Consider the following 23,580-nt stretch of genomic DNA (forward strand, 5'->3'; position numbering starts at 1 on the left):
TAGATATAAGAAGCATAAGGCTATAGAAGAACTAAAACATGGTATCAAGATCAAATTGGAGGAGTCCTAAGCAACATGACTATTCAACAAGTACATAGCTATGGGTTGATAGGGTATAGCACAGATTTCGAGCACTCGGAGGATGCCCACGAAGGATTAACAGCTAGTCCCACAACAACTTCCCACGAAGCAAAAGCATATATAGTTTCTTTCCCCACTTCTAAAGCAAAGGCATCCTCCTATTTTCAAGCATTATCAATATATGAAATTTAGGGCACTCTAAAGATCTTATCTTGTTGGAGTGAGAAATGGCATTTTATAGAGTTCAGAAGGGCACTAATCAGAGTTCAAAAGGGCATGCACCTTAAATGAGAGGTGAGCGTCTCCGCATGGACCCTAAAGGTTCCGCCCCTCGAACCCTTCTATTGGCCCCTCTTCTTCCTTTTTAAAAGAAGCATAATCTTTTCCGGAGGAATCCCTAGGATTGCCTATACTTGGCTTTTCTCCATGATGTGCTCCTTGTGAACTAATCTATTTGGATCGGATGGCCATGGATTGATGACCTTTTTAGTTGGTGGATCTCCGATTCCAAGCGGTCACCCTATAGTTCATCCATTACCATTATGAAGATGGCTTGATCGGATGGTGGGGGTTTCCCCTCCAACCTCAGCCGTTGATGGATGTGTAGTGGTCGACCCGAGTGTCTCCAAGGGGCCTAGAGGGGCATCGATGTAGAAGTATGTCCCCTCCCCCTCCCCCCATCGAATAAAAATCATCGTTACAAAGGGATATTTTACATGGCAAAGGCTGTCCAGTAACTGGCGGAGGGTAGCTGGATGGACAGCGTGGGTTGGCCTGATGGTTGACGAGAGCTGAAGACCGCTGGATTACGTAGCGTGTGCATGGAGGAATGGACGGGTGGGATGGCGCCTGAGGACGAAGATGCCCTTGGCCATGCAATTCAGCCTCGGGTACCTTCCTCGCTTCCCTTCCCCTCCACCTTTATTACGCTGTCTCTTGCTCGGCTCCCCGTGACGGCCATTACTGCACCTCCCCCTCCTAATTTCTCCTTCCCCTCCGACTCCTCTTTCCCTTCCCCCCCCCCCATCTCCTTCTACTCACCCACGCGGTTTCGTCCCATCCCTCCCCCTCGCTTACCGTAGCTTTCCCTCCTCCTCCCCCTCTCCCCCCTTCCGTCACCCTACCTTCGAGTTCGAGAGAGAGAGAGACAGAAAGAGAAAGAGCGTGAGACTTCGGAACCAAACTCTTGCCTTCCTTCTCTTTCTTTCTCTCTGGATTCGCTGAGAGAGGATTTAGAGGCTTCTCTCACCCTTTGGGCGAGCCTCTATCGCTCTCTCCGGTCCCTTGCTCTCTCCATATGCTGCCTCGCTTTGCTCTGCGAGAAAGCGCTCGTCTTCCCCTCCTCTTAGCGGGTTCAAAGGTTTAGGAAGACTTGTGCCGGATTGATCACCTGCGCGATAGGTAATCTAGTCTAAGATAGTCAGTAGTTTAACCGAAGGCTGAGGAGAGACCCTCTATTTGTTTCGTTGCTCAAACTAGAAGGATTGCTCATACACTGTACCCGGAGAGGCCTTCTCTTCAGAGCTGCGAAGGTATGAGGCTTGGAGGGGAGACCGTCACGTTAAGGAATAATAACTTCGGAGTGCCGGGCTTTGGAGATTTTGCTAACATGCTGGCCGGGGTTATGGTGCCACCGACACTTATGCCCCCTGTGCCAATGCCCATACAAACGAAAAACGTCTTCTCGTCCTCAGGCCTGTCTCTTGCACCGGTGAGTTAGCTTCCCCGTTCGTTTATGTCGAGCGCCGGAGCTCTCTCTGTAGTCAAGCCAAGGGTTCGGACGCTGACCTAGGATTACTTAGAACTGTCGATGTATGCTAGTAGAGCTTCTCGCGGGTTAGGGTTATAGCTCTGATGTTTCTCCTCCTCTCTTTTGTCTGTCAAGCTGAACTTGTAGAAGTGGTTGTTTTCGTGTTTTTGGTGGCTTCCAGCCAAGTATCATGGAAGGACAACGCGACGTCGGTTCTCTCATCGGGGAGAGCGAGCAAGTCAAGCCCAAGGAAGACGAATCCGAGAGCAAGTCTAGCAGCGATAATTTGGAGGGGGGCTCTGGAGAGGATCAGGATGCAGACCAGCAACGACCGAGCAAGAAGCGCTACCATCGTCATACGCTTCATCAAATCCAGGAGATGGAAAGGTGAAGTCGCGGTTTTTAAAAGACTTTGTAATTTTTACTTGTTGCTGAGAAGAACGTCAACCAAGCACTGTGTTCTGATCGCGTTGCTGTGATGCACGGTAACAGGGTTTTCAAGGAGTGTCCTCATCCAGATGAGAAGCAAAGGCAGGAGCTCAGCAGGGAGCTGAAACTGTCTCCTCGACAGATAAAGTTCTGGTTCCAGAATAAGCGAACCCAAGTGAAAGTGAGCGTAGCTACCACGCCTGTGGAAAGCTCTCTACTCTTTCCAGCTGAAAGGGTTGACGGTCTTGGTTTTCTCTTTTAAGGCTAGCTGATGAAGGACTGTTGGGAGTGGACTAATTCGGTTTGCTCGATTTCAGGCTCACCAGGAACGCCAGGACAACTCTGTCCTTCGAACCGAAAACGAGAAGTTGAAAGCTGAGAATTTTGCTCTCAGAGACGCAGTAAGGAATGTTGCATGCCCCAACTGCGGAGGGCCTGCTAACCTGACGGAGATGTCGTTTGACGAGCAGCAGCTACGGATAGAGAACGTCAGGCTTCGTGAGGAGGTCCGTAGGTCTTTTGTGCACTAGCTCAGCTTTCTCTCTGGGCTGACAAGAGTCTGTCATAGTTTGAGCTTCGTTACTGCCGCTTGGTTGCGTGGAACTATAAGAAGAGAAGATCACTAAAGACAAAGAAGTCCGAGTCTGCTATAGCCATCTCCCTTACTTCCGAGTGTTTCGTTAGTTGCTGCTGCTGCTCATGGTTTGTTTTGTGCGTGGCACGCAGATCGAACGCATCACAGCGATGGCGGCTAAGTACATAGGCAGGCAAGTGGCAACGTCAACTCCTCACACCACCCCCACATCTGGAGCTGCATCATCCGCTTCCCTAGACGGATTTGGAGCTCCACTATCTACTGGCCTGGGGAATGAGGTCGACCCGGGACCATCTGTTGCGGATATTGCTTCGAGACCATTTGGATTGACTGAATCTGAGAAACCATTGGTGGTGGAGCTGGCGGTGGCAGCTATGGAAGAGCTGCTTCAGGTTGCTCAGGCTGGGGAGCCTCTTTGGGTCACAGATCCCCTCACGGGGACCGAAGTCATCGACCACGATGCCTATGTGCAGCGCTTCCCCAGAGGAATTGGACCAACACCCTTCGGTTTGAGGTCTGAGACCAGCAGGCACACTGGCCTTGTCATCATGAATTCGTCCTCTCTGGTGGAGACCTTGATGGATGTGGTGCGCTATGCTCTCCTCTTCATAGCTTCTCATCTCAAGCTATGCTCTCCTCTTATTAGCTTCTCATCTCTTCAGCTATCATGCGTCTCCATAGCTTGTCTCGATTCAAACGCCTTTTCACTTATCGTGGTGGTCTCCTACTCACCGAATGTTGTGCAGAATTCGCTAGATTCTGTGCGGAAATTGTTTGCCCAGTAGCTTTGCTTCGTGCAATTCTACTCAATTTTTGAATCTTGTACGGTCTCTTGACGAACCAGATTTTACAATATCGTGGCATCTCTAATCATCAGTTTGGGCGTTTCCTCGTGCACGTCTGCTCGCCAGATTTGTTTCAGAAAATGATAACGTGTCCGTGATAGGTCTGGTGATTCTGCTCATTTTCGATGATTAATCTGTTACCCCGAATGATACTTGCAGACCCGCTGGGCCGATATGTTCCCTTCCATAATCTCGAGGGTGCAAACTGTTGAAGTCCTCTCGACGGGCGTCGCTGGAACCTATGATGGAGCTATTCAGCTGGTGAGACACGGAAGCTCGGTTTGACCATCGTTTGTAGTCTCCGTCCCGGCTCGTTCTAGGGTTTAAGCTCTCGTTTACTGCAGATGTATGCCGAGTTCCAGGTTCCATCGCCTCTGGTTCCCACCCGCGAAAACTATTTCCTCCGATATTCGAAACGCGTCGACCATCTCTGGGTGGTGGTGGACGTTTCCATTGACAGCTTGAGAGGGAACCCACCCCCTGCGCTGCTGCGATGCCGGAGGCGTCCCTCCGGTTGTGTCATCGAGGAAATGCCAAGCGGCTACTCCAAGGCAAGTGAATTTTCTTTCCTCTCTCAGCAACCATGGATTTGTTTGATTCGAAGGGGTAATACACACAATGGTCTCTTTCATGAAACTTTCAGTATGACGAGAGCAAACTTTGCTTTGGCAGGTGACATGGATGGAGCACGTCGAAGCCGATAACAGATCCGTTCACAACCTGTATTTATCTTTCGTCAACTGTGGCATGGCTTTTGGGGCTCAACGTTGGGTCTGCACATTGCAGCGACAATGTGAACGAATCGCGGTCCTACTTGCCAACAATATTCCGGCCAGAGAACTGAGTTGTAAGCAAAAACCCTAGCTCTCTGTACGCGCCAGTGAGAGGAAAAAGAAGCAACTACAGTCTTTCTCTAAAGAAGCTGACCCCTCTTCTTGCCTGTTCCAGTTATTCCCAACCCTGAGGGTCGGCGAAGTATGCTGAAGCTCGCTGAGAGAATGACCAACAACTTCTGTGGTGGTGTGAGTGCTTCCACCGCCCATACTTGGGTGACTCTCGCCGGAAGTGGAGCGGATGACGTGCGTGTAGTCATTCGGAAAAGCGTTGATGATCCAGGAAGGCCTCCTGGAATCGTTCTCAGCGCTACGACCTCTCTCTGGTTGCCTGTACCTCCGGCTAGGGTTTTCCAGTTCCTCAGGGATGAACGATTCAGGACAGAGGTGAGTGGAGATGTCGAATAACTAGCAAAGGAACATAGTCATCTGGAAATTTAGCAAGTGTTGATTGGTGTATCCTCGTATGTTTTGACAGTGGGACATTCTCTCCAATACTGGTGTTGTCGAAGAGATGTTTCACGTAGCCAAAGGGCCGGATAATGGCAACAGAGTGTCTCTCCTCCGAGTGAATGTAAGTCAAATTTCAGCATTATTTATGGCTATTCGTGCAGTGATTGATTCCCATGTCTTACCTCTCACTCGCCTTGGTTGACTTTGTCAAACGTTGCTGCAGCCCATCAACTCAAATCAAAGTAATATGCTCATTTTGCAAGAGTGCTCCACTGATGAATCATGTTCTCTCGTTGTCTACGCCCCCGTCGACATATCAGCTATGAGTGCAGTTCTGCACGGGGGTGACCCTGATTGTGTGGCCCTCCTGCCTTCAGGATTTGCAATCCTTCCAGATGGTCCTCCCAGGAACTCTCTGAATATGCCGATCGGTGCTGGAGCAGCCCCTTCCGGAGGGTCCTTGCTGACAGTGGCATTCCAGATTCTTGTCGACCATGTACCCACTGCTAGACTTTCCCTTGGTTCAGTCGCTACAGTTAACAAGCTCATCTCCAACACGGTGGTCCGCATCAAGGGTGCTCTCTCTTGCGAAAACCCATAACGTGGCAGCGTTTTTTGTCGCATGTCATCCCAGGTGGTCTACTTTTGAAACCGTGGGTGGCAGCTCTTGGTCTCATACGCTGCGGTGTGTATCATGCGGATGCCCTGTCTCGTTCCTAGAGCCCTGCAATGGTTATTTGAGGGGAAATCAACACTCTGCAAGCTCACATTGAGAAGAGTGTTGATTTCTCCCTCAGCTTTAGGGTTAGTCATCTGCCATACTGTGGAGGGTTCAAAGCCATGGAGGAAGCCTGTTTTAAGTTAATAGTTCGAAGTACACTGGAAAGACGAGGAAACAGTCAAGAACGCACCACAACACCCCTTGCCATGTGGTTAAGGTCTCGCTCATAGTGAATATCTGCAGCACTGCAGAGTGTGCCAGCGACACACCAATCTATTTGTGTACAACTTCGCAATATACTTCACCACTATGCAAGGGAAGTGGTTCGGGCATTGACTTCATTCCGACTCTGAACCACAAGTCAGGATTTCTTGTAATTCCTCCGGGAGGCGTTATTTTGCCTAAGATGTACATGCCTTGTCCAACGAGTAAAATCTAATTTTGGAAGTGAAGAAGCAAAGAACAATGAATTCTAAGTTCAGAGTGCTCACTGAATAATTGAATGAATGCTTTCAAAGCTCAAAGTGCTCACTGAATAATTGAATGCATGCTATCAATTTTCCTAGTATAATGAAGAGGTATGAAACTGTATGAGGAAAAGCAAATACGAATATGGAGTCGTTTTATTATGTTGTGTAATGAACTGCGTTGTCCCAAAGAGTAAACATCTGTAAAGCTTCAACGAGCAACTAATGAGTTAAACTTGGCTTATATCGCGGGAATCCCAAGAGTGCTTTCTTTGAAAGCTCCGAAGTTGAACCTTTGTCTTTGTACAAGATTCTATGAAGACGAAAATATAAACTGCTTTTGAGGCACGGTACCCCTGCAAACGCACAGAAGAACACGTGGGTTTTGTTAAAAGAACTCGGCATAGGCTGTCGACAGACCCGTCGACCAAATTCAAACAGTTAACCTTCCTTCAATGTGACTATAATGTGGCAATTTGAAGTCCCGTTTGAGGCCTCAGGCCTCTTTGAAAAATCAAGTTCTATAAGTTTCGCGTGAATGTCGTAAACGGTATAAAAGTTTGAATGTTCTAACTTCTAGGCACTTGAGGATTAACATAATGCTGACATGGTAATTATCAGAAATTATCTCGTTCGACAAATCAAGGCCTTCAAATTTTTGCATGGGAGTTTGAAAGTAAAATTTGAGGAGTTCCATGTTAAATTTTAGCATTTTAAGACGAGAAGTTGAGGTCTTAGGATGGAGATTGTGGATGAAGAATTTTCATTTAATGGAATGGGAGAAACATATTTCTAATATGGGCTACTATGACTATTTTGATAACCTTGTCTTTACATGATAGGTCTGCTTTGCAAGATCTTCAATTGGCTGATATGAATGCAAGCATAGATTAAGCCAAAGATGTAAGGGATGTGATTTGGGTATCTAAGGTTTGAGTATATGGATCCATATTTGTGGGGGGGACATATCAACTTGATTTCATCAACATTAAATGCATATGGAAAAAATTCTAGGGTAGTGTAGTGGTTTGTTTTTAAAATCTTAAATTTTAAAAGTCTTGTATAATATTATAAGTTTTATATTATGGAGTTGACAATTCTATTGAGAGATTTTTGGAATGTGAGCATACTTGTGCGAGTTGTGTCATGTGCATAGCTTCAGCCATTATGATTTGTTGATTAGGATTACAAATTGGGCAAATCATAAAACTAGCACAAAGTTCCCATTGGTGAATGTACACACTTGTGTGTTAGTTCAAGGATGTCGACAAACTAAGGTGTAAGTTCGATGATCCTCCCTTAGTGTGCATTTAGCTCTAGGGTGCATATCACAATTCTCCTCACTAAGCCACAATGTTTTTTAAAGAATGTCTTTAACTACACAAGTACAATTTAAATGTAAAAAATCTTAGTTGAAATGTGGAGGTGGTGTTTTCTTCAATTGGGTCAAGGCAACTTATTTTGCAATATTACACAAACAGATGATATATAGCACAAATTACCATGTGGCATATGAATGATAGCACATGATTTTGGGTTTAACTTTGCATAAAAGCATGTTGCCATGTGGTTGCTTTTTGGCACCTTCCAACTTTTTGTCATGTGGTAGCATATGATCGCATGCTTTTACCACTCCATAAACCCAAACCAATATTGTGGTATTGTTGAGTGGGGGGGGGGGGGGGCGGACAAAGACGATTGTGTGGCTCAATTTGTTGGCTTGATTAGCCAATTCTAACTGAGTAATACATTGCATTATTATATTAGGTACATCAAGTGGGGCCAATTGTTATCCATGTGCATGGCTCCCATAGTTATATGATGGCCCATATTACCTCATTATAATGACTTTAAGCTAGATGTATGGTTGGAAATGTTGATCTAGATCACCTTGATTTTGTATATTGCTATATGATGGCCCATATTACCTCAATATAACGACTTTCAACTAGATGTATGGTTGGAAATGTGGATCTAGATCTCCTTGATTTTGTATATTGCTTATAATGTTTTAGGTCTTCCACGTGGACATTGTCTTGATATTTGATGGCATGTATTTGATAGGTCTCAAGCGTTAATAGTCTATTATGATTCATATATATTGTTCTTTCGTGACTTCAATGATAAAATTATTATTTATACTAAGGCTCTTACATGTATACTAGTTGGTATTTTTCTTATTTTTAGTATTTGATGACTTCCCTTTCTTGTGATTTGATTTGATTTTAGTGTTTCATTGTTAGAAAGTTTGCTTTCTTACATAATGATAGTTGCATGCTTTAGAACAATGTTGAATTATTCATTATGGCACCCAAGCCTTCATGGAAGATCGAGCTGCAGATGCTTGTTCATGTAAGCTTGTCTTGTTACACATCGTGGGTTTGATGGAGGAAGAGATTCAAAATGTTATATTTATTCCACAACTCCTACAAAAAATGCAGGGCCAAAATTTAAATAGTTTATATAAATTTCTAAAATATATGGAGTACAAAGGCCATAAGTGCAACATATCATATGTATGCATTTTATCCTCGCGTGTTAGTAGATGTAACCAGTCAATGAGATTTAATTGCTACTTTGAAGTTTGCATATTGATGAAGTGGCAGAGCCTCACATTTGGTTGTCAAAGTGGAAAGAGATGAGAGCTTCTATTCATAGCAAAAAGTATAAAAGAGAAGGACTAGTAAGAGCCTTTGCAACTGATGCCTTGAAATATTTACCATCAATGTGACCACCAATGCTACACCAAGTACCATGGGCCCAACTATCAAATTAACCATTAGCATGCATAGTGAATGCAGAATGTGTCCCATTTGCATGCACAAACAACCAACATATAGTGGATGTCTTTCAAATTATAATACAAGATGCATTGAGGGTATTTGTCACATCAACTATTCTCCGTACAATGATGCAAAGCTTCCAAAGAGAAAAGACTATGGATTTATTTTGCAAGAGCTCGTACCAAATTTACCATGCAATCATATAATGTCATTCAAAATGACATGCTCAATAACTATTATGAAAAGATGAAACTGGAGATGCATCAATGGCAATAGAAGATGGCTTGCACCATTGTGAGCAAAGATGGAAGAACGTGTCTAAGAGACCCTTAATTAATATTATAGCTGTGAGTGACAAATGAAAGAACATGTCTAAGCAACCCTTAATAATATTATGCTATTATATTCAATGGTGAATCTTTTCATAAGTCTATCGATACAATTGGGCATAGTAAGATATAAGAATACACTAGTAAAGAGCTAAGTAAACCAATTGATGATTTGGAAATTTACAAAGTCATATGAGCCATCTTAGGTAATGCTATTAATTTCTTAAAACATGAGAGAACTACCAAATGACAAATGTCCCACCATTTGGGCTTTGCAATTATCTTCTCATTGCCTTATCTTGTTCTTGAAGATTGGTATAAGAAACCAAGGACCCAATTCATCAAAATAGATTCCATGCATGAGGGCTAGAATGTCGTTTTATACTTTGTTGATTATGAATGATTGTTGGGAATTTTCAAGAATAAATTTTCTCTAAGAACTCACATTACTACCACCTAGTACTATCAACAAGTCATAGATGCACAAAAGATCCCTTTAACATCTTAGTCTATGTAGCACAATTGGTGTCATTGATCCCATCTTCATGGATGTTGCCATTAGAAAGCCTTGTTCAATGCCTATAGACATTACATGTTTTCATGATGTATGTTGGGTTGATCCAATCTATGCAAGCAATGCATTGAGGCATTGGGTTTCTTTAACAAGCCTCTCATCCTTTGCTATAATGCATTTGTCACAAATCATGATGGAAATAAAGATAAACACCCCTAAGAGATCATGGGTCCTACAATGCTTCTCCGTCCTCCACCCATAAAGAGAACATCATGTCTCATTTACTCTACATGACATAAAAAGAATTCAATATAACATATTTAAAACATTGGAATGGAATCCTAAATGCAAGAGATTTGAGGAATTAATCTTCACTAACTCACCTAGAGACAATCATGTGTATGCACACCTACATGCATGCATGCATGTGTGTGTGTGTGTGTGTGTGTGTGTGTGCACGCACGTTTGTGCATGCATGTGTGTGTGCATGCATATGTGTGTGTGTGCATCCATGCACGTGCGTGTAATAAAATCCTTCTAAGTTAATTTTAAAAACATATTTGCTTAATTTGAATTTATGCAAGCGTGCCTACTTTTCTAAAACCTACTAAATGAACATCTCTCCTGAAGCCTACATATCTCCTCTTAAAGTGGCTGTCTCCATCTTGTCCATGTGTCTACTAGGAAGTGATTTTGTATTGAGTGGCCATTAGACTGGAAAGTTTCAAATTCTAATTGGCTTAATGTTAAGCTGAGGGTCTCTTTTCTTGAACACTAGTTGGAATGCATGCACATACAAGTTACACGTATATGTTGTGTATAACATTTACCACAAACTTTGCAACACTTGCACATCAAGTGTCACGGTGATGTTTAGTCATTTTTAAAGCTCATTGCCTATGTTGAAGATGTATATTCGTGCAAATGATGAGTAGTGTGTGTTCATGTGAGGAGCACTAGGACTTTCACTTGAGAGTAATGAACTAATTGAATTGTACATGATACCATTATTCTCAAGATAGAAACTCCAAATCTTGGTCCAAATACCTTTTCCACAACTGCAAAAGAAAATCTATTGTACCCAATTGATGACCCGCAGAATCTTTAATAGGGTTGTTGTTCAGGTTCTATAGAGGCACATATGGCTACAAGAGAGGCTGTAGTACAACTTGTCCTTGCAAATGACAAACTTCTCGATGGTATATCTCTCCTACTCCTAGCATGTTGTTCAGGTTCTATAGAGACACGTGTGGCTACAAAAGAGGAGGCACATGTTGTTCAGGTCCTATATAGGCACATGTGGCTACAAGAGAGGCACACGTTGTTCAGGTCCTATACCCTTATAGTTCTCTTTAAAATAGTGCAATTTACACTATTCTCTTAACCCCCTCTTAAATTGCAATACATCATTAGAGGATGCATGTACATATATATTTTTTGGAATTTTTGGGAATTGATAGCAACCAAAATGAAAAAATAATTCTTTGCTAGTTAAATGTGACTCGTAGAATTAGACTAAAGAATATAGGGTCTCCAAAAACAATCTTTAGTAGAAGCATTTTGAGCCAAATTGCTTCACATGCCTTCTCTAATAGAAGCCTTTTGAATCAAATTGCTTCACATGCAACATTGGTGGATCCTTTGTACTCTACGTCAGTGGAAGACAAGGCCAGTATTGGTTGCTTCTTGCTCTGCCATGACAAAGGTCTAGAGCCAAGGTTGAGGTTGTATCAACTAAAGTATCTTCTATCATTTTACATTACTTGCCCGATTTGCATTGATGTGTCCATGGAAGAGTAAGTTAGATGATTGGCATAATGCAGTCCAAATACCATGTTTCATGTAGGTATTACTACTCTCTTTGTTGTATCACAGTAAGTCTCCTTGTGAGTTTGCATGAACTGATTGAGCACACCAACTAAGAGCTGTCAGGCTTGCTAATTATCATATAGGTCAAGATATTGATGAGTTATCTAGACTGATGAGAATCCAAAGCTAGAAAACTATTTAGGAAATTGATGTTGCTTTCCAAAGGAGCTAGGAATGGCCTGTCACCATGTAAATAAAACTGCTTAAGTGCCCTTTGTTTGTACTTGGCAATAGAAAGGGTGATGCCTATATCATCCCCCCATAAAATCTTGGAGTCCTTCCATGTCCTTCATGTTAAAATCCAAGTTGAGAAAACCTTTTATTTTAAAAGGTGAGATGTCCATTGGGACCGATGGTGATAAAATCATCAACATAAAGATGTACAAAAGAAGGATAGATTATGATTAGAGAGATCGATTTAAATCCAATGGCTAAAATCCAGATGCAAGAAAGTGATGGTGGTGAGTCATTGAATTCCACACATGGGGTGCATATTTCAAACCATAAAGGGATTTTTGCAACTTGGAGAAAGATTCTACACCACTATCAACATACCCTAGAGGTTGTGCCATGTAAATTTACTCATCCAATAATCCATTGAGGAAGGTATTCTTTACATCCATTTGATATATAAGACAACCAAAGTGTGAAGCAAGAGCTATGGCTATCCTGGTAGTAGTCATTGAATTTTTGCAACAAATGCAAAGGTCTTCATTATTTGTTCCATACCCTTGGCTTATCCCTTGGCACCTATCAACTTGTCCATATGATTTGGTCGCGACTTTGTAAAACCACGTACAATTTATGGGATGTTTCGCTAAAGGAAGGTCTATTAAAGTCAATTCTACTGCTTGATAAGAGCATTTGATAAGAGCATTATACTCCATCCATTGCATGTTGCCATTCTAAAGATTGCACGACTTCTTTGGAATGAGGTGATTACTTTGAATTCCATCATTGTATGTAAAATTTATTTTATAGGTCCATCTTTTAGGTACATTTGACCATTGATTAGATATCTACTCTTAGATTTGTAGTAGAGCTCTCTAGGACATCAATTATGACTGGTCCACCCACGAAAGATATTTCATGAGATATGTAGACAACTTAACTTTAGAAGTTTGGTATCATTGAGAAGTTGAAACATGTTATAGGTATGCATCTTGATTTTGATGATGTCCCTTTGAATTGGGATAGGTAAAGAAATTTTGAACATATTGCCAACATTGAAACCTTGGGTAATGGTGGAGTTGATATTCTCAAGTTCCTTAACTTCGCATCCATACTAGTTAAAGCTAACCTTCTTGTCACATTCTATCATTTGTACAATAGAAAGAAGATTATGTGCCATTGTTAGAGCATAGAATGCATCTCTTATGCTCTCCATGGAGCTTGCATCACTATGCATATGTAAGATTTGGATCCCTTCTATCTTGTGCACTATGTCATCACCCATAACAACATTCTCATGAGGATTTCTATTAGGGAGGATTTCTCTTATGAGGTATGCCATCACCCATCAATGACCTTCTATGGGGATTGATTCCTCTCTCCATCTACCCTAGCTCTATATCTGGCTAGAAATATGTATCACTCTCTCCATCTACCCTTACTCTATATTTGGCTAGCAATATGTATCACTCTGTAGATTGATTCTCTCTCTATCTACCCTTTTCCTCTATATCTGGCTAGAAATATGTATCACTTTCATAATTTCTATCCTCTTGTAGCAATATGTATCACTTTTGAGGCCATAAATTATCAAGTGGTTCCTCTCTCCATTTGCCCCTACCTTATATCTAGCTAGCAATATGTATCACTCTTGTACTTGGACATATGATAGCTCAAGACTACACCCCTTAAGAATATCGAGCGACTCCTCTCTCCATATGCCCTTGCTCTATATCTAGTTACTAATGAGATATGACAGTGGCTACTTTACAAGCAACCACCAACTATCAAAAGTGTGTGTTCTTCTTATTATGAGACATTGGAAGCGAGGGAAAAAAAGTGAGAATGGACTTGTGGCATGTTGCTTCTCAAAAATTAGAATCAACACATACCATTGAAAGGAGGCTGTGTTTGCAAGCATTGCAATAATTGTATTTCAAATGATGAGGAAAGGAATGATGATGACTGTAGCTTGTCCTATTTGCTTTCCCCATCAATTTACCCAGATGATGTCTCCACCTGGAGGATGTGAGGTGCTCTATCTCTAAAGGAATCTCTTTTTCTATCTTTGAAGAGTGTAAAGGAAGCTACAACCATTGGCAAGAAGCTATGCGACTTGTTTGTGCTTCAAATAGAGGTTCTAATCCTCAATTACTTGCTCCTTTGTGTAATTGGTAAGCAATTTTGGGCATTTAAAGAATGACCCATAGCAAAAATATGGTGTGAGACTCATGGAAGTGAAGGGGGGGGTAATAAATTTGTTGATCAAGGTGTTAAGGGAAGGAGTCCTCAAGAAGAAAATCGTATAGAAAGAAGGAGAGAGAAAAGACTGCAATATGGGAGGGATACTTGCAAAAGTTGTTCAATGGTTGCATAATCCTAGAGGAGCTCTCAAACTTGAGCATCAACTCCAAACCATGTATATCACAAGACAAACTAAAAGCAAAAGTGAACATATAATAATATAAGAGGCAAGTCTAACATTCATCTCAATGGCTACTTCCTCTAACATCTCTATGCTGCTCCATTACTGTGAAGATGGCCATTCCAAGATGCCACTTTTATGTGTCAAACTCCACCAACCACCAACTAAGTCTATGCCTAACCGTGGTTGACACCCATGACATTAAACTCTTCCACTATACTCTGTCCCTCATGATGCACTCTTGCTCATGGGGTTTACAGCTTGCAAATATACTTTTGACCTTGTTTGAGATGCCAATTTTTTTCTTGGCATGGCCAATAGGTCCACTACATGCATGCCTGAGATTTCTTTTTCAATTTATTTGAATCAAACTTATAATTTTTATGATAGATAATTGTTTGTCTTGCTTATACTATAATTAAATGTATGGAAGGAAATTTGTAATGTGAAGATGCCATCAACATCTTAGATATGGTAGAGCAACCTAGAAATTGTTTTGATCACCTACATGAGAAAATATAAGGTAGAAAAATTTGCATAGCTAATAAGTATATTTGAGAGTATGTGCAATTTGAACAACAATCAAGTACATATGCAAACGAAAAGGAAGGTATGAGAACTTATTCTGCTTGTAAGGTTCATCATCCCTATTTAAGATATGAAGTATATTTTGATATGTGGATATTCTATTGTAGGGTGGTGAAAGGAAACTAGATGGAACCACATGTTGCATTGCACTGTCAACCTCATGAATCATAACTAAATTGAAACTATTAACATTGGCTAGAAGCATGGGCAAAGAGGAGAAGGATCATAAGGGAAGCACAAGAAAAATCTACATAAGAGGAGAGTGATCATGAGTAAGATCATGCATATTTTAATCCAGATCTAAGGAACGAGTATGAGGAAGGAGAGTGACCATGATTCATAGAAGGAGAGTGATCGTGATACATGGATACCTTGATCCAGATCTAAGGGATGATTATGAAGGAGTAGTTAGAATCCCAGCCCATGAGTCCTGAGGTAGGCCCTGTTAAGAGATGCAACAAATAAAGTCATATACATTTAATCTAGCTCATCTGATCTTGCAATGATTTTTCTCATATTGAATCTATAGGCTACACATGCATGGTCTAGCATATGTGCAACATCTCTTTTAAGGTCAAGAACTCTATGGAATTGTAATAAGTGCTTTGCTTTCAACATAGCTCCAATTTAACATGGGTAATTTTGTGTTGAGAACCTTGATTGATGGGAAGGCATAGTGCAAAATAGAGAGCAAGTGGTAAAAGTTTAAAGATGAAACTCACTATTCGTGTCTTGGAAAACTTTGATTGATGGAGCCACATTGAGAAAATTGATTGATGGGAAGGCACAGTGTCACATAGAGAGCAAGTGGTCACATTTTAAAGATTAACCTCGTGACTGTCTATATCGTGGATTGTTGGCTGTGGATTAATGCTTTGGATTTTAATGGATTTTAATCCACATTTTGGTCTATATAGCTAGTAATAGTTGTGAACTATAGTTTTCCTCCATGGCTTACTATAAAGAGGGACGTTTCATGCTAGTGATAGTTACAACTAGAGCTTTTCTCCGCAGCTTGCTATAAAGAGAACAGACATTACGTGTTGGCCTTGATATATTCTATGAAGACAGAAGGCAAAGAACATTGACATGTATCTTGCATCATTAACATGGAACTCATGTGTATGATAACTTATGACCCATTAGTGAGACAGATCTAATGCTATGGGGGGTTTAATTGTGAATAATATAGACATTTCGCTTAATTTAAACCTTGAGTGACTTTTACCATGATCCTTTCTTTCTCCTTTGATCTTTCAATCACCTTGATTTAAATATACTTATGCTAAAGGTTTTACACGTAATGTCCATGAAGTATACAATGAAAACTATCGTATCAAAGTGAGACATGGAAAAGCTTGTAGGCCTTCAAAAGGATTGAGTTTAGAATGGGCAACGTCAATGCTATTTTCAATGCTATTATTGATACTCTTTCCAATTCCTTTTTTGATGCTTAGATCGATGCTTGTCAATTTTCTTAAAAGTATTGAAGTAAGAATCTAAAAATGATTGAGGGATACTATTGATGAATTTTGAAGCTTTTGCTTTACCTTGGTTTGGTACATAATGGGGCTACTCCATCTTTTCATAAAGAAATCAAATGCAAAACAAAGACCTTTTCAATTATATTTCTGATTAAGTTATATGTATAATTTAATTTGTTGAGATTAAGGGCCTTTAGGATAGGTCCCCTCAATAAAAAAGAATTTAAAAATGTATTAATTGGTGGCAAAAAATGAATAATGGCTGGGTGGAAAGGCAAGGGGAGAGGTAAAGAGGAGAGTGATTAATTAGGATATTCCTCTACTTATAAGGGGAGGGGACCTTTTCCCTCTTATTTATGAGGGCAAGAATTTTAAATATTTATACTCTACTTCTTTCACAACATCTATATGCAGCTTTGTGGTAAGACATAGTGAATACCTAATGGTTATCTTGAGTCAAAAAAAAAAAAAATTGCCATGTATATAAGTGGATGGTCCTAAACAAAAGGGACTAGGATAACTTGGCTTAGATGAGGGCTAGCTGGCCGAGGCCTACACTGCATACATCCTAGCCTGCAAGAAGACTTGCGTACATATCACAGAGAGCTTGGCTAACCACCCAGTCTTGGCTCGAAGTTAGAACACTGAAGCCCTTGAGGTACATGATAATCCTTGCAACCACCGTGGAAACCTTGAATCCTGGGTTTGCTTTGTGTTGAAAGACCATGCGATTCCTCGCATCCCATACTAAAAAGACAGCTACTCTAATATATGGCCACAATGCAGCCAATGTTGAAATAAGGTTGTATGCCACCTGTGCCCTAGTGTGAATCTTGGACCACACCAGAATATATGTCACGGAATAGATCCAGAATAAATGTCTGACAAAGTCCACAACTTTGCCACACAGGGGGCATACTGGGTTGACGTGGACTGCGCATCCTCTCCAAACCTCCTTGAACCTTGCACTCCACCATGCCGGTCTATGTCTAAGGCCCCATTTGGCATTGAGCTCTAAGGACCAAGCTGTTGCATCTAGGATATGCTTGTAGGTGGACCGCGCCGATAGTTTTCGCAGCAGGGTCTTGGCCATGCATTATGGGTTCACCTTCCAAACCTGTGACAACATCAAGTTGGAAAGCTAGGAGTATGGTATTCTATCCAACACTGCTTGGGTTAAGTCCATTCCCCTTCCATATAGGGAATTTAGCTTGAAGTTGCTCGGTCGATTGGGAGCCAGTCGATGCTCCATGGGTCCCATAAATCTGCCCATGTCCTCAACCCTTTGCGATATAGGATCCTAGCTCGGCGTTGGTCGTGAAGAACTAATGGATCACTTGCCCTTACCAAGGCCTTGCTTCCAAATTTCTACGTGCACACTTGCATCACCCCTCATCCCTTTTTGGCCCTTCTAGGTTAGCTTATCCACATAGGTTTTCCAGGATTGCACCAGCCCCGCCATAGCATCTGACCCCAGTATCTTAATGGGGTAGTTCAAGCACAATCTGTCATACCACGCCATATCCAGCCATGCTCGTGCACCTCTGCTTTATGACCTCTCAAAAGAACTTGACGATTGCAAACCACGGGCATGACCTTCAAGCAAATGGGGTAGCCACTTCCCTAGCAAGGCTATATTACGCACCGGGCAATCCGGTAGGCCCAATTCTCCACTAATAGATTTTGGATCCTTCATCGGCTCCCAAGGAATGTAATGCATTCTCTTCCTCCTGTTGTCCTTGACCCACAGGAATCCCCGAAACAATCTCTCCACCTCAATTGTCGGCACATAGATGGTTGCAGTCGAAAGAATATGCTGCACTATTAGCAACCGGGCGTTCAGCTTAGCATTATGCCATTTACTTTAGCCTTCAGTTCGTCCAAGAACCATTCGAATCGTTGCCTCATGGTCACATCTAGGCCCAATGGGGCAACCCCCCCCCTCTGCCTTGGCTCTCCCTTATTCCCTATATACACACTGTGGCGGCAAAACCTTCTCGAACAACGAATTCTATAGCTTCGAAAGGGGCGATAGATTTTCATTTCGGGCCATATTTCTATTTTATAACATGAGGAGCTCGTATTTAATCATCCATAACGCTTAGTTTAATTGGAATTTGGCCCTTAATCAACCGTAAACATTAGGTTAATAGTCCCCGTGCGCACTAATACAAATTAAAGGCCTTCTCAATTATCTTTTTCCTATATAATTTGTTTAAATTAAGGGCTTTTGGAATAAGGACCAACTCGCTTAGTTTATTTTCCATCAGTGCAATATACATGGCGAATCGCTATCTGTGAACGACTACACTTTGACTTTACGCGGATTGATTGTGAATACGAATCGTAATGGTCCACAGGAAAATTAAAACTCCGAACCAATTGCAAGAAAAAGCATGCGAAAGCAAACTGCATGGAGTAGAAACTGCTCGGCTTGGATGTTTCAGCTGTTCTTGATGTAGGTATCATCTAAGTGGTTTTCTTGCCCTTGGTTGGAGACAAGTCTTCTCATCGTCTGATCTAGGTGTGATCCATCTATTCTGGTACTCAGAGAGAAGTTTTTCGTGGTTACTAGTAACAATCGTTGACGTATGAATTGGTGTGATTTTTATGGTTTCCGCTTCTGCACAACATTTCTCACAATTCGGCCGGGCTAATAGCTATTTCTACCACTAGGTTCCTGCACACTGCACATGTTTTAGGCTGTAGCTTGAGGCCAACTCACAACCGCAACGTACAGAATCCAGATTTCGACAGAAACTACAACATTATGTGCTCCATTCAAGCTGCAAACGAATTCCAAGTTGGACTTTACCAGATGGCTACCATTGAAGAGAGCACGAGATTTCCACGACAACGCTTCAGTGCCTGTCTCAAGGTGCTCATCAGTGGTCACTCCCGTCTGCGTCCCCCGGGCCCGGGTGGCGGGCCGCTCCGCTGCCTAGTGCCCACTCCCCAGGGGAGTTTGATCCTCAACATTAAATGGATGATGGACGCCTACGGCCTGACTGGTTCCAGGCTTCCAGATAATTGAAGGGCAAGGCGAGTCGCGACTCGCGAGCAGCGACTCGCAAGTTATTTGCAACCATCAAGGTGCTAGCAATTGAGTCAGGAGGACTCAGGACTCATCACTCATCACTGATCAGTAGTTTCAGGACTCAGAACTCAGGACCGCTTCTGAATCTGATGTCAGCTGCGGTACATCAATACAATGCTCCTGAGACCTATCTCTAGGCTTAGCTTGTTCTAGCGATAGGATATCTGTCGTAAAGGAAACTCAAAGCGCGTGGGCGTGAGGTTGGTGAGATTGCATTTAAGAGAGCGGCTCAGAGCTGTCCTTGTACCTACACCCTCGCATATCATGCGCAGTCCTAGTGCACCATTAATGCCTACCCTCTTCACAACAGATTACGCTTCTCAAGATCTCTATAGTCCATACTGGTCCATAGGTGTCTTGTGCTGTCGTGTTTCGATTTCTTTGGCATGCGGAATCATGAAGCATGACTGAAGTGTGCAGCTTGGATTCTGGAGCCCGCAACGTCGGTTGATCGTCTCACGCAACTTTACAAGCTCCGCTGAGAGCAAGGTGAAAACACATGACTTCGTGCAGGGACCAAAATTCAGCACCCTCCCTTTGATAACGAAAATCAATATATATATTTTTTAATTTCAAAAAAATATATTATATATTGCAAAATGGCTTACAAAACTTGGCCGTCTTCAAGGGTCTACCCGCGGCCTAGGCTAATAGAGCATACATAACCATAAGGACACCAATAGTGGGTTTTTTTTTCCTAGCATCCAACCATAGTCTCGAAAGTGAGACTTCACCATGGCGATAATAGCCGACTCCTTGTGGCCCAGCCTCAATCCGCACTTTGAACACTAACCGGTTCCTCATCTCCCAGACTGATAAGAAAACTCTAGCGCGCACATATGGCTAGCATGAAGCAAGCGTCGACGGAAGTCGCGGTGCCTCTCCTATCAACACCAATCTCATGTAAAATTTTGTCATTAGACCCGCCGTCCTAATCGCCGATTCAACCTTACACCAAATTTCTCGGGTCACCAGAATATGTGTTTCAAGGCTTCCATAGCCTTCCCAAAGAGCGGGCACACCGGTCAGATGGGTAGACGTTTCGCCAGCAAGCCTCTAACCAGGAGCCAGTGGTTTATGACCTTCCATAATAGGAAGCTTACCTTTCTGGCCGAACACTGATTCCAAACTCGCCTAAACCTGTTCCGCCACCAAGTGGCGCCTCTTCTCACTTGCCATTTCCTATTAAGGACGGCGACCTGAGACTTGTGCCTTGCTAGGTTCTTATAGATTGTCTTTGCAAAGATGCGCCTGAGTCTGGTCTTACCTAGGTCCATTAGTTCTGACGACCATCCACCACCTTGATGCAATTGGTCGTCTCCTCTTCAGTCTCTTAAAACCCATGCTTTGCATGGGCCTCTAGAGATACACGACCATCCTCAACCACTCCCTATTTGAAGGTGGATGTTTCCTCAGCTAGCTAGTAGAAAGCATTTGCTTCAGGGATTCACACTCCCATCGTTCGATCAGTTTCTTAGTGGCTTAAGAGTAATGCAAGAGGTTGCAAGAGATCCACTTTGTGCATTGGAAGAGGACCATCATCTCAACATTAGGCAAAGTGCATCAAGCACTTTGCACTCCATTCAGCTCCTTCTGTAAATGCGACTCTATTCTTTTAGAGATTATACTATTAGTTTAGTGGAAAAGTTTTTAGTAATCCAGGAATTGTGGTTTATAAATTAAATGCCGCAAGGTAGGCCTCATTCTCCCCTAGATCTTGAATGATTTCATGCTAGCTTCTTTTGTCAATGCTAGATTTAGGAATCCAATTTGCTTCCTTTGTCTAGATCAAATGGAGCTCTCGTTTGTTTGCTTTGCTTTTCAGAATTGGCCAAGGCTTCAACAAATGCATATTTTAAACACTTGAAACTCCTTGTGGCACATGCCTTGACTCTTTTCGGCACATGCAATGATTGGCGTCCTCTTCAAGATTTTATTTCATCATGGTGCATGTTGTCGATCGAGTGTCAGAAACTTGGATTGGCTTTTGAAATTTTGGCTAATTCTTAACCCAAGGCTCTGAGACCTTCCATTCATTCCCTTGACCTTCCACAACCTCCTTCCTCCCAAAGTTACCTCTTGTCTGTCTACCTCCCCCCACTCAAAGCTTGCATCTTGGCTTTTCATCTCCTCTCAGCTCTCAAAGCCTCCCTCCAGGAGCTTGTTCTTTGTGACACATTGCAAGCTCTTATTCTCTAAGCTACCGTGTGTCCTCTCTTTTTTCCCCTCCTATCCATGGTTAATAGGTTAAAGATATCTATTTCTCTACATCTATACTATCTATACTATATAGGATGATTGGAGCAATATGGGCCCTTAGGTCTAAATTGACGAATGCAATCAGTCGGATTGAAACCAGTTACAATTGAGGTACCAACCAACTTCTTTGCCTGATTTATGGTTGTTCTCGCTAAACAAATCATTCAACGATGCTCTAAGAGAATAACACGTGAGATTTCAATTTGTGTAGGGATGTTAGCCTTTGGGAGGTTGCCCAGTGTCTTCTCTGGTTGAGGAATCACAAATTCTAGGATCCACACATGAATTATGAGTGATGGTGACCATGCAGGATTCGTTGTCACGAGCTCTCCACAATGCCGTTGGGAGTTCTAGCAAGCTCTCCAACTCGATTAAAATAGCGGGGCTTCTAGAAAAATTCAGTTCTTTGGTGCATCTGAAATACAATTAGGGACACACGCCATTGCACCTCCCAACAAGGACAGGCCCTTTGCAAGTTGTGAGAATTTTAGTTGCATGAAGTTGTCAGAGAAGGGCCTTGGAAAACTACAAGTATGCTGGACAATTCTTTTTGAGAGTAATATTCCAAAATATTTCCACCAGGATTCTTGAACGTCCATTCAGACTAATGTTGAAAGTTGTATGCCGTGGCAAAGAAGATGAATCCAATACGCCCTTTCACTTGTTTTATGGTAAACTAAACGGTAAATTTTTGATGGTGTTCTATATGTATGTCTCTCTATTTCTTCGCTGGCATTATTTGGAGCCTGCGGGTGATGCTCGACTCCTACAATAATAAAGATGACTATCTACAAACTACATACTAATGTCTTCTTGATAGAAGGTGTTGTAGATTTGCATATTATTCTGACTATGCGAATATGTAGGAGGTTGTAGTAGAGAAGACTCTCATAGTGCATTTGATTGACTCTGAGAGACAAAGGTATTGGACTGTAATTCTCCAAATGAACGGGCTACACCTCCCTTTACTCTGTCCAAATGTAGGAGAACAAACTATATCACCTATACATATCCTGCCTATGTCTATGTTTGCCAAGGATATCCATGCTTACCTACGAGACGATATGTTTAACTATCATGAATCTTTTGTCCTGAATAAGTCCCATATAGCAAGTGACATCCATCGGTCTAGAAGTAACTTTTAGATCTGCAAGGCACGGAACAACAAGAGCAAAGAAATGGCATAGATGGGAGTAGGTTTTCTTTCAGATGGTTGAGGAGGGATGAAGGAGGAGGCTTCAGAGGTGGGAGAGGCATCCACGTCCCTCCCACAACAAGGCAATGAACAATGCTAGGTTGTCTCCATCATCGTCCATTTACAGGAAGTTGAAGAGGTGGACAGGCATTTAGGATAGATGTACATAGAGCTTTTCTAAAAGCCAAGTGGAGTTGCAGAGGTGCCTATATGCTAATAGCAAACCTTGGGGATTCACTCTTAGTACAAGGGGGACGTCACTTGCGTGCATGAACTTCAAGAAAACCCCCTATATATGGTCCATGTAGCAGAATAAAACACCTCTATTTAAGCTTATAAGGATACCACCAAAAGTGCACTATGTCCCCCCTTCCTTAAATCTACATTCTTTATCAATTATTTAGATTATACCACAAGAAAATCTAGATGATATAGATTATACCATATTCAAATATTTACCAATGGGTAGTATTAATTTGTTTCCCTACCATGGCCTAAAACTAGCTATAGCTCGGGCTTAGTTCATGTGCAATTGGTACATGACCGATTATCACTAGTCGAATGTGTATGTGTGTGTACTTTTTATGTTTAAGGGGGTAAAAACTTGTATTTCCCTAAAAATGTCCCTCTTCTTCCCCAAAGATGTCAAGGCCCCCTAACTTAAATCTAAGATTGAGAAAAATTAAAAAGGG

At 42.1% G+C, this 23,580-nt stretch overlaps 1 protein-coding gene across 1 annotated transcript; it reads left to right on the forward strand.

Annotated features, from left to right (window-relative positions):
- The first annotated feature begins 1,074 nt into the window (after positions 1-1,074).
- On the forward strand, positions 1,075-6,154 carry LOC147903056 (homeobox-leucine zipper protein HDG2-like). The gene is made up of 11 exons (XM_087374144.1): positions 1,075-1,792; positions 2,013-2,218; positions 2,324-2,441; positions 2,578-2,766; positions 2,987-3,442; positions 3,860-3,961; positions 4,045-4,251; positions 4,373-4,547; positions 4,649-4,920; positions 5,012-5,107; positions 5,210-6,154. The coding sequence occupies exons 1-11, from the start codon at positions 1,616-1,618 to the stop codon at positions 5,585-5,587; spliced, it is 2,376 nt and encodes a 791-aa protein (XP_087230270.1). The 5' UTR covers positions 1,075-1,615; the 3' UTR covers positions 5,588-6,154.
- The last annotated feature ends 17,426 nt before the right edge of the window (positions 6,155-23,580 follow it).

Source organism: Dipteris shenzhenensis, chromosome 4 (genome assembly GCF_047967505.1).
Source record: "Dipteris shenzhenensis isolate YYH24624 ecotype China chromosome 4, Dip_SZ_1.0, whole genome shotgun sequence".
Lineage (NCBI taxonomy): Eukaryota > Viridiplantae > Streptophyta > Polypodiopsida > Gleicheniales > Dipteridaceae > Dipteris > Dipteris shenzhenensis.